This window comes from Triturus cristatus, chromosome 7 (assembly GCF_964204655.1).
Source record: "Triturus cristatus chromosome 7, aTriCri1.1, whole genome shotgun sequence".
In the NCBI taxonomy this organism is placed as follows: domain Eukaryota; kingdom Metazoa; phylum Chordata; class Amphibia; order Caudata; family Salamandridae; genus Triturus; species Triturus cristatus.
The window spans coordinates 1,351,443,738-1,351,456,190 of record NC_140590.1 but is presented as its reverse complement, the minus strand read 5'-3'; the positions used below and the strand labels follow the sequence as shown (position 1 = coordinate 1,351,456,190).

Below are 12,453 nucleotides of genomic sequence, written 5' to 3'. Positions count from 1 at the left end.
CAGTAACCTCAAGTCCAGCGAACTTATGGGGCCACCTCATGTCTTACCTGGCTAGGGGGGCGCAGAGATTCCCGGGTTTGACCGTGTTGGATAGAACGCCCCAGAATCCAGTCCTGCTGGAGAGATCTGATAATCCAGCCCTGGGATGCTAAATATTACATCTAGTGGGGGCTGAAGGGTTACTGGATTACATGATAGAAGACTAGATTTGGGTTTTAACTGTTTTCACATTGTGACACTGATCGCATCTTTGTCACCCTCTGGATTGGACGTATAATATTAGGCTATATATATTGTTCTGTATATGTTGGATGCTAAGCAAATAATAAAATAATAAACAAAAATAAAAATACAACAAGAGTTCCTTCTTCCCAAGAATTTTGTGAAAGGAATACCATCCTAGAGGTAGTTCTACAAGGAATCTTGATTTTGGCATCCTAGTGCCTGAACATTGCATATGAAGACATGAGGGCAAAACTCAAGCACGATCTGGTCACACTCAAGGCACTACATAAACATCCTCAGGTGCCTGAGATGTGCTGCAAAAACATGCATTTCACTCTCAAGTGTACAAAATGGACTGGACAAGGCAGAATATGCCCTTCTGAGATATATATGCCCAGGATACAAAGTGGGCAGGTTCCTAGCCAACAAGTGAGTGCACCAAGAAGGTAGATGGAACAGTGGACGAGACAGGGTAACTAGCCACAGAGGATGAGGACATTGCCCGGGTCTTCCATAACTTTTAACAACATCTACGAAGAGAAACTGATAGAGTAGTCCCAGACAAAGTCCTATATACCCTCATACCAGGGTCAGGATGTGACACAGGAACAAGCAGAGCCCCTGGAACAATCAACAGGTATGGAAGAGAAAGTTAGCAGCATACACAGATTGAAAGTGGGGAAAATGCCAGGGCTGGGGTGGCTTCACTGCTTTATTTTACAAACCTTCTGAAGACCTCTGTCCCGAATATTAGCAAGACTCTATTTTCTGTAATTTATCTATTTATATAGCGCCTGAATCGACCCCTGAAGGAGTATCTCTGCGCTATGCACAGGGCTGCAGGAAAAGCTAATGAGGGGATCAGAATAGGATGGTCTTAAGGAGCTTCCTAAATTGGAGATGATCGGGACATTGTCTCAGATGAATAGGGAGCTGATTCCAGTACAGCTAATTTGGAGAAACAGTAGGGAATCCAACTCTATGCTGAATGTCTCTTCATCAATTATCCAGAAACCAGGTAAAGACCTATCCCAGCATGCATTCAAGAGGCTACTCTCCCTCCTAAACTTCGATTCCAAACTATTTGCAGGCATCTCAGTCACTAGACTGAACCCCATGATGTTGGGAATAATACACTCGGACCAGTCTGGCATGACTCTAGGCTGTCAATGTGTAGATCATATGAAGTCAGTCCTCCACATTTCAGAAAATATCCAAAGAACATGAAAGGACACCTTGCTCCACTCTCTAGATGTAGAGAAGGGATCGGATATAGTCAACTGCTTGCCCCGGGTTACGGATATGGCTAATGGCTAGCTATCAAGAATGAATGGCACTTCCTGGCAGGTCCACTCCTTACAGCTGAGAGAGGCACACAACAAGGTTGCCCAATGTGCTCGATCTTATTAGCCATAACACTTGAACCCTGTGCAGGCCTAATATGGAAGACTGTCTAAAAGGGTATGGACAACTTCAAAACAACAGTGTTCATCTATAGCCTTATGCTATCAATCACAGAATCCGATCCCTTCCTCATTTCACGATAAAAGTAGAGAAATACAACACATTTTCTGGATTTAAAGTCAGCATCACAAAACCTGAAGCCTTAGTTTTTAACACCCACCCTGACCAGCTGCAGGCTCTCTGTGTGCTCGCAGCTACACAGTAGACTACTAAAACAGTGTACTATCTAGCACAAATGATGGCCCTTAACTACCCGCCACTACTTGCAGGAATCCGAAAATAATTATAACAGTGGCACATACAACAGTTCTCATCATTCAGCAACATTACCACAGTGAAGATGTTGATTTGTAAGATCCTCTACCTGTTCCAAACTATCCAATTCTCAACCCCCCCACCTATCCATCAATATCCAACTGACCCTTAACAACATCATGAGGGTGGGGCGTAGGAAGTCAAGGGTTGCAAATAGACTCTTGTACCTCATGGATACCCGAGGGAGGGTGTCATACTATGATTTCACTCCTGGCTGCCTACTTCCAAGCTTTACAAATCCTATGCCTCGTAGAATGGGGAAGTGCTGAGGCTGACAGACAATGCCACTATATAGACAATGCCCATGCAGGAATGTCGTTGTGGGAGGTTCAGTGGGTGGAGAGAACACAGGAGCAGGGGGCTATACTCATCTTCGCGGACTAGAGCGATGGTCGATATGTGGGGCAAGCTGGAAAGGACCAAGGGCTTCACAACACATCCATCCCCCTTCACCCCTATATGCAAGAATACCAATTTCATACCTGGGCTGGGGGTGTCAGCCTTAAAATGTAGGGCAACGGCAAATGTCGGATATTGAATTCTTTATATTGAGGAGTATGAAAAAGAATTTGGCCTTCCAGAAACAGAGAGGCTTAGATACCTAAATACATCAGACAACAAGGGACAGAGTGTCAGGGGGGCTCACACAGTCTCAGACATGGGTCAAATGAAGTGAACACAACAAACATCTGGACTTCATCTTATGTAAAAAAATAATATTAATTTAGGCATCCATATAGCACTTGTCAAAAAACATGGGGGGCAGAGCATGGGAGAACAATAACAGCTGATGAACTGGAGAAATGTGAATGGAAGGGGAACCATGTAAAAAATCCTCACCTACTGGTACCCGAAAAACGTAATTGGTGGAACAATGCGAGATTACCCCTCTGCTGAGAGGTTGTGGAAAGACCGACTCACTGCTCCACAACTTCTGGCACTTTCCAAAATTCGGCAGATATTGGAAGACTTGTATCCAATGGCAGCCAGGGGTAATACTACAGGGTCTCCCCCACGGAGGAGCCAAATCCTACTGGGCCCAAAGCGGAAACCATATACCTGACTTTGGCCCCTGCGATTCACCTCACACGCCGTCTTTGTATGAAAAACGCACCTCGACCTGAGAGGAATGGCTACAGACATGGGGACTCCTTGCAATGGAATCATTAACATCATTATTTGAAATGAACAGATGATCATTGACTCAATTTCCTAGAGACAGACACCAGCGAGCGAGCGGTCCTCTAACTGGTCCTAAAAGCTAGATGCAGAGGGGTCATGGACGTATCCCTGCGGGAGGGGGCAGCTTGGTTGAACTGAAGGTGACATGGCAAACGAATGGAAAACGTGGTGGAAAAGGGAGTAGCGATTTTAATAGTTGTTACTTCTATTAATAGTTTCTTTGTGCCTTACCAGCCAAATGTTTGTGGACAATGGTATGTGTTTATGCCAAAACATAAATTAATAAAAAGTTAATCTAAAATAGCTTCGTTGTTAAGTCCTTTTGCTTTACTCATCAGGAAAATAGTTGCAACACTGGTGAAAGCTCTAATAAAGCATAGTTGATCCAAAGCGACATGACTCCTGAAAACGTAAACAATGGTATTTCTCTGTATGCACAAACATGTACTACAGATCCTAGCATCCTTCACAGACACCATTACATTTTCCTTCATATGCTTCAGACAAAAGGTTCCTTTATGGACATCCTGGCAACTCAAGTTTTGAAAGAAACCAAGCACCTGCTCCAACACCAGAGTTTCCAAAAATGTAAACGCCCATGATAGGACTGAGATGGAGCAAGGCTGACCCAGACACTGAGTTCCACATAGCTTACTTTAAAGGTGGCGTCAGGACAGAATTCCTCTTAAACTTTGGAAACATCCCTCAGGACTGAACTAACAGATTAACTACTTTAGTTAGATTGGAACCAGGATTGTTCACAAAGTTATTACTGCTTTAAGTTCAGATGAAGTAATGGAAGTTAGTGTAAATCCGCTCATATTCGAAAAGCTTTTTCTATCTGAAAGAGATCTCTAGATTGATACATACCGTGATCCATTGTTAAACTCCGATAATCTTATATTTTTACATCCTAGGAGCATTCTATCTAGGGGGGTGGTGGTCTTCTTGAATATTTTTCAATTTTGTCTTAAACATCTTCCTGTCACAAACCATCAATATTAAAGTTGATCATCAAAGCAGGAGTGTAGTGATGCATTGGCAGACTGCATCCCTTTCTTCACAATGAACAGTCTCCACTCTAGCAATGAAGTGTATTTCTACAAGAAGCCACATCCCTTCGCCTTATCCACGCTCATTCTAAAAGAAGCTTGCTGACCGGTCTATACTCACTTACGAGCAATACTGAGGTAAGACATCTTTTTAAATCTAATTTATCCATCACTTTTTTCTGCAGGACTGATTGAAGCTTTGTTCAGCAGCGCCTGGCAACGGCCCCCACAGGGTAGAAAAATACAGCCGTAATCAGGGTGAATTGGACCCCTCAGAATCCTACGTCTCGATGCTACTGAGCTTGCTGTACCATTGGAAGCTACTCTTCTGTTGGTGAGATCGTGCTACTCACAAGTCACTCACTCATGCTAATTTAAATAAGATAGTAAAATGTAAATGTAAATGTAAAAATGTAAATGTAAAATGTAAATGTAAATGTAAAATGTAAATTTGATACTTGTATAGCGCACTACTCACCCGCAAGGGTCTCAAGGCGCTTGTACGAATACCGCTGTGGAACCCATCCTGGCTTTCCCTATGAGGCGTCCACTCCTGGGCACCCCCAAGGTGGAGGCCAGGCATCCTTAGCGTTGTGGGGGCCGTTGTGGAGATTAAGCAAGCTATTGTGGGGGCCGTTGTGGAGATTTAGCAAGCTATTGGAGATTAAGCAAGCTAGTAAAGCTACATCCTGAGAAAAGAATAAAACACACATCATCTTTCAATATCTTAAGCTGTACAACATCCCAGAGGCGGAGAACGAAAAATAAAAACACACTGGTCACAAATATTTTTAGTAAAAAAGAAAAAGAAATACTGACAAATTAAAACTACCTAAAAATAATAAAATGTAACACAGTGTACTTACCCATCTGTGTAGACTGGATGTTCAAGGAATTTTCTGATGGGCACCTTCTTTTGCTGGGTAGGCTCCCCATCACCGTCACTGAATGTATGGTGTCAGTGAAACGTTTCACACAGCATATATCTGAAAGGAATTAAGGTGGTTTTCTAAACGCTTATTTACAGAAAGTCATGACATTCAGTTACGAACCAAAGCAAGATCTTAACATAGCACCTGCACCATGTAAACAGGGTTTGAGAGAGCGCTTTGTTGCGGTTTACCATTTCCTGAAACTTTTCATTTCCTGAGTTAGCACAGACTCTACCTCGATGAGTGAAATCTTTAGACAAGAACATACTAGGGGGTGCACTGAATATTCATTATGCCAGCCTTTGTAAAACTGCTGCTCACAAAATGTCACTATTATTTATTGTACCATATCAACGGGTAAAAAAAAGACGTCAAGCCGAATAGTAAAGTGTTGATTTAACTTCTACAGGAGTGGGAGACCTCAACATTAACTTTGAGCCTATCTATGGTTACGACATGATCCTAGAAGAGGGAGATGGGAGCTGGGGCACACCGTCCCGCAATTCGAAGCAGCTAGTCCCCAGCTCAGTCGCCGCATTACAGGTTGCATGCTTCACACTGCAATTGCTGGTCTCTATCCGATAAGAAGAAAGCCCTGACATTTGGGAAGGGCAAGTTAGTCTAAAAAATTGATTATATTATAATAAAGGCTTCTATGTAGGACAGTTTGGAAGATTTTCATATAGACACTAGGGAGGAAAGTGATCATTATCCCTTGTGTGTTAAACTACTGTGCCATGGTCTTAAAACCCCTCCTATCCCAGCTCCTTCAGCTATTGCTCCACTATTGGCAAATTATTAAAGAACCAAGGAACCCTTACAAAAGTATATAAAACCTTTGTAGAGGCCTTCCCACCAGACGCCACCCCAGCCTCTTTGCAGGTTTTATCCTTAGACACACACACCAACCTGACTCTAGACTTGAAAACTGATTTTTACTAAACCCTCCCCAAAGAAAGCAGTACCTAAAAAAATATAAGACGAAAAGTAATTTATGGTACACAAAGGTGCACTGTGATGCCAAAAAAACATTAATAGCCACACTACAAAAAAAGGAACCTTCAAGAGTTGCGGGCTTTAAAAGGCATTTCCAAGGAGACAACTAAATTAGCTCAGTCAGCCTGGGGGGAAGCGTGCTTGGGAGATCTGGTGATGGCTGCAAAAATGGGGTATAATTCCTTGTTCTGGAACAATATTGGCAATGGGAGTAGGGCTTCAACCCCAGAGATAGAGTCACCTGAATCCCGGGGCCTGGGTGGATAATTTTACCCACTTTACAAGCAGCCACCAATAGACACCCCTGTACAACCTGTTACATCTTCTAACCACATTTCATTGGGTCCATATTTTTCACTCAGGAAGACTAGGCTGGCTATTATCTCAACCAAACAGGGCATCGCCCCAAGACCAGATCGAATCCCTGGCAACGTGTTTCTCCATGACTTGTCTGTATGGGCCCCCTATGTCAATTGGTTGACCAATACCATAGTTGCAGGAGTCCCTATCCCGGACACAAGTGAAGGGGCTGAAATCATACCCAAGTTTAACAAGCATTGGCATAGCCAATAGGTCTCGCCTTTGGGACCTTATAAGTGTTTAGTTATGCAGCACAATATCATTGGTGCAACAACATTAACTGTTGCATGGCTAAGCACTTATAAGTTCCCAAAGGCGAGACCTATTGGCTATACCAAGGCTTGTTCTAATGGAGATTATCATGTATGCCTGACCTGTGGTAGATCTACTGAAACTGGGGCACGTTATGTTCTTTTGCCTAAGGTACAGATTGGCTAGGTCAAAATGGATTTAAACTATCCGTAGGAATTTGGGGTTTGACAGGTATATGGAGGCCTTGAGAATGCTCCAAACTGACTCTAGCCAGCATATTGTATTTGCAGTGTCAAAATATTTGTTAGCGATATGGTGTATTAGGAAGAAGTCCATCTAATCTGCTTCAGTTAACCACAACACCTAGGACTACAAATAGCAATAAACAATTTTTAAAAAGGCACACACACTTTAATTCCAAACGATCAAGGGCTTGGTCCCAATATTTGATCATTAATGTTTCGAAAAATATTATTTATATTGCGTGTTTGAGTATGCACGGTATATGTACTTACTACTCACACATCACCAATCACATGTGGACAATCACTATGTGAAGTTGTGTCAATCTAATTTTTAAAGACCTTTTAACATTCTTAATGTTTTAACAAATATGGAGAAGGATAAAAACTCATTTTCCTAATGGATTTTTATGTAAGATTTTGTATTTGGAATGCTTGTATTTGTTTTCTGTCTTTTATGGCGTAATTCAGAAATAAAGATTGCATAACGTAACCTACTGCTTAATTCACGCTGAAAAATACCTTAAGTTGGAACAGTCTTTTCTACAAAGTAAATCGAGCCTGACCTAGAAACACTGCCATCTGAAAATATATATCCTGCAGCTTTAGGCACCATCATCCTGTTGTGCACCTCTTGGGTTTAGACATTGTGTGCTCTCGGGTTCTGCCTTTGTACACAGAATTACTCAGACTGTTTGACTATTAGGAAGCAAGTATTCTTGGTATGCAAGATGAAAACTGGATTAAGGCAGGTGAATACTTAGTGATCCAAGAGTGACACCTCCATTGGAAGAGCCTGCAAAGAATAAGATACAATTTGCAGCACAAAATCATGCAGGATTTGTTTTCTCCCTGTGAACATCTAGTACTCACTCTCCCACTAACTTAGAGTCACACTTACTGGAGCTCCCTTGTAGGCACCAAAAATGTTAGTCCTTTTTCAAGACTGCTGAATACTGTTGGTAACTATGTAAGTAGGTAGGCCATCAAGCGTTTGAAGTCCTAAAGCAGAATAAAAAAAAAAGAGCAATGGTAACGCCAATAGCTCTCCTCTAAGAATCCAAGTGCTAAGTTATTGCCAATGGTGGCATTTTAGGAAAAGACGTAAGATAAAAAAAAATAAAGGAAACCGTTTTCTAAAGCTATCTTGACTCTTTCATATTGAATTCAATTTTTCTCATTTTTTTTTTTTAAACGTTTTTTTATTGCAGAATTAAGAATGAGAACTCCGTGACGTCAACCTAAGTACACATGATACCTCAGAGCCCACCCCTCGTCACAACAATATACACAGCCATTTAGCCCACATCCCTGAGGCCGGGCGGCACATTAATGTAAAGATTCTGAATGTCATGTCGATCATTGCACAGATGAGCAGGTCAACAGCTCATTATAATATCTGCTTTTTTACCCCTTCGCCTCAATCCCCTGTGAACCATCATCACCCTGCTACAACATCCCAGAAACTCCCCCCCCCCCTGCCCACCCCCCAACTACTGCTGGCATGGGTCCCGACCATGAAATTTGGTGCATTGGTTTCACTGCTGTCTACCTTGCATGTATCTCACTGGCCTCATGGAACCCCGCCCTCCGGGCCATCCCGCTCTGCACTCTCCAGCCGGTAATCCTTCACAGCCTGTACTATCAGCTCCCATGCCCTCACCCATTCCAATCCCTTCTCATTTCTTGCCCTGGTCGCCTGTCGCCTTCTAATCACACTCTCACAGCCAGCCCACTTCAGCAGCGAAGCCAGCCATCTCCCATATGACGGACCCCCCCGGGATTTCCAGTGCCATGTAATTTCTCTCTGGGCCAGCATGAGACCTAGGTCTATAAATGTACTCGTCACTTTCGTCTTCGCCGTGTGAGGAAACCAGAGCAGTAAGCAGGCCGCCATGTCAAACTCCACCTCCCGGTCGGTGACTGCATTCAAAAGCTCCCCCACCTCCGCCCAGTATGTCCCCAGTCTGGGGCACCCCCATAAGAGGTGGTCGAACTCCGCTCCAATCACTAGACATCTCGGGCATGCCGCATCCTGCACCTTAAAATGCCTCCGAATCCTTCCCGGGGTCAGATAGGCCCTATGCATCACGAAGAAGTGTACCTGCTGAAAGCGGGCATTCCTACTCCCCCTCCACGTTCTCCGTATGATATGACTCCACACTGTGTCCGGGATGTGTTTGCCTATGCTGCCCTCCCATTTCTCCTTAAGAGCTGTAAGCGGCTCTATACCTTCTCGCAGCAGTCGGGAGTGGAGGCAGGTCACCGCCTTCACTCTTCCCGGCGCCATCACCACATACTGGCAGGTCAGGGCCACGGCGGGTTCCGCCAGCCCCTCCTTCCAGTGCTTTTGTATCGCTGCGCTCACCGCCGCGTGTAGGAGGTAACTCCCTTCGGGGAGACCAAACTGTTCCTGTAATACCTCAAAGGGGGCGAGCGCCCCGTCAACAAATAGGTCTCCCACCATCTGCAGCCCCAGCTCCTCCCACTCCGCCAGCGGGGACCAGTCACCGCCGTGCGGTAACGCTGTCAGCACTCCCAATGGGATCTCCGGCGCATAGGGCCGTGTGATTTTCACTCTCTTCATGCTCCTGTGCCAGCACTGTCGGAGGGTTCTCTCCTCTATGGAGAGGTCTCTCACGTCTAGCTTCTGTTGCAGGACTATGTAAGACAAAATGTGTCTCTGGATACCAGTCTCCCTCTCATGCTCCGGGCCTCTAAATGCTCTTGCAATATTTTGCGTTAGGACCTGTTCAATTTTTCTCAATTGCTATAAAAGGCGTGTTTACTTTTCAGATTTCAAGCAGGAAACTGAAAATCACTGTAGACATGGTTGAGCTTAAGAATAGGGAACTCGCTGCATGTACTTAACAGCTGTCTGAAAATTGTAAAAAAATTCAAGGAAAATGCTTACCATTTACTTTTTATTAGAATTGGAACTGGCACTGAACTGTTTCATTTTGCTGCTGTGCCACAGCCCCAGAAAGCATCCGGCAGAAGAGAACTTGTTACAGTCGCTCATCTCCCTTAAACTGTGGCTGAGTGAGAGTACTCGCTTGGCACACCCTCTCTCCCAGCACCATAAGCGATGCCTTTGTGTGCCATGGCCTTTGCTTTGGTGCAACATGTGGAAGATAGGAGATAAGAAACTAAACATTACAACGTCCGATCTTTGGATAAACATGGCCCTGTTGCTGTGCTGTATACAACAATTGGGTGGGGGTGGTAACAATCTGAAGGGGGACAAGGATGTGAGGTATAAGAAGTACACGTGGAGAGCAAGGAAAAACTCCACTGGAATGCTAAAAGAAAACAAGCGCACGCCTCGCGCTGAAAGCTTTAAAAAAAAGGCGTGCAGGTTGCAGCGGGAGAGAGAGGCGGAGGGGTGCACCCGCGAGTGGTGCGCGCGCACTCGGGAGAGCAGTCTGCTCTTTTTCAAAGCACATACTCGTGCTTGTGGCGCGCCGCTGCGCACTCCCGCAAGGCGCATGCCGCCACAAGCACGAGTATGTGCTTTGAAAAAGAGCTGCACGACAGCTAAATGTCTCCTATGCAACGCCTGCGCGCTGCGTAGGCGAGACCTAAAAAGGGGGATCGGAGAAACCCCAGTAAGTATTGTCCACTTAGCCTCTTAGATGCCCTACAGTAAGTCTATGCTAGATAATTGTTAAGCAAAGTTAACGATTGGATTCGGGGCCTAGAGATCTTGTCCCCAAGCTAAGCAGGGTTTAAGTCAAAAGTTAGTCCTATCGACCACATTTTAAGGTTGTTGTTTATCCTCTGGAAGTATACTATACTCATTCTTCCACCGCAAGATCGCTGACATTCACAACAGCTTCGGCGCACCAACCACGCAACCACCCACCGAACCAACGCCTCCCACCACCACCATCTGCAACTGGACCCCGGTCAGCACCGAAGACACCACCCGCACGATGAACACCATCCACTCCGGATCACCAACCGACCCCTGCCCCACCACGTATTCAACAAAGCTGACTCCATCATCGCACCCCAACTCCGGGACATCATCAACGTCTCCTTCACCACCGCCACCTTCCCGGAGAGCTGGAAGCACGCTGAGCTCAGCGCCCTACTGAAGAAACCAACAGCGGACCCCACCGACCTCAAGAACTTCCGCCCCATCTCGCTCCTCCCTTTTCCTGCCAAAGTCATCGAGAAGACAGTCAACAGACAGCTCGCCGCCTTCCTCGAGACGAATGGCTCCCTCGATCCCTCGCAATCCGGTTTCCGAGCCAACCACAGCACCGAGACCGCCCTGATCGTAGCCACCGATGACATCAGAGCCCTGCTCGACAACGGGGAAACAGCGGCCCTCATCCTCCTGGACCTCTCCGCAGCGTTCGACACTATCTGCCACCGCACCCTAGTACAGCGCCTCAGCAACGTCGGCATCCGAGAAAAGGCACTGGAGGGGATCATCTCGTTCCTCGCCGGCAGAACCCAGAGAGTCCGCCTCCCCCCGTTCAGATCCGAGGCCACTGAAGTCATCTGCTGCGTACCTCAAGGATCATCACTCAGCCCGACCCTCTTCAACGTCTACATGAGCCCTCTCGCAGCCATTGCACGCCAACACAACCTCAAAATCATCTCCTACGCCGACGACACCCAGCTGATCCTCTCCCTCACCAATGACCCCGCCACCGCCAGAGCCAGCCTACACGAAGGGATGAAAGACGTCGCTGAATGGATGAAGAACAGCCGCTTGAAACTGAACTCAGAAAAGACGGAAGTCCTCATCCTGGGATCAGCCCCCTCCGCCTGGGACGACTCCTGGAGGCCCCCTGCCCTGGGCACCACTCCCAAGACAACGGACCACGCACGCAACCTGGGCTTCATCCTGGACTCCTCCCTCTCGATGACCAGACAAGTCAACGCCGTCTCTTCCTCATGCTTTAACACCCTGCGCTTGCTCCGTAAGATCTTCCGCTGGATCCCCACCGAAACCAGGAAGACGGTCACCCAGGCACTCGTCACCAGCCGACTGGACTACGGAAACACCCTCTACGCCGGAACCACAGCCAAACTACAGAAAAGACTCCAGCGCATACAGAATGCCTCCGCACGACTCGTCCTGGACATCCCCCGACACAACCACATCTCCGGCCACCTGAGAGACCTGCACTGGCTTCCCGTCAGCAAGAGGATCACGTTTAGACTCCTCACCCACGCACACAAGGCCCTCCACGACCTGGGCCCCAAGTACCTCAACAACCGCCTGACCTTCTACACGCCCACCCGCCAGCTACGATCGACCAGCCTCGCCCTCGCCACCGTACCACGCATTCACAGAACCACCGCCAGAGGAAGATCCTTCTCCTACCTGGCCGCCAAGACATGGGACTCCCTCCCCTTCTGCCTTCGAACGACCCAGGACCATCGCTCCTTCAGAAAGCAACTCAAGACCTGGCT

The 12,453-nt window shown here is 46.4% G+C and overlaps 1 protein-coding gene across 1 annotated transcript in view; it reads right to left on the bottom strand.

Moving 5' to 3' along the window:
- LOC146812046 (src-like-adapter 2) overlaps positions 1-12,453 on the bottom strand; it is a 335,850-nt gene that overhangs the window by 252,544 nt on the left and 70,853 nt on the right. Inside the window, exon 2 of the mRNA XM_085619021.1 lies at positions 5,105-5,224. Coding sequence (XP_085475147.1) covers positions 5,105-5,174 — 70 coding nt within the window. The 5' untranslated portion in view covers positions 5,175-5,224. The remainder of the gene's footprint in view (positions 1-5,104; positions 5,225-12,453) is intronic.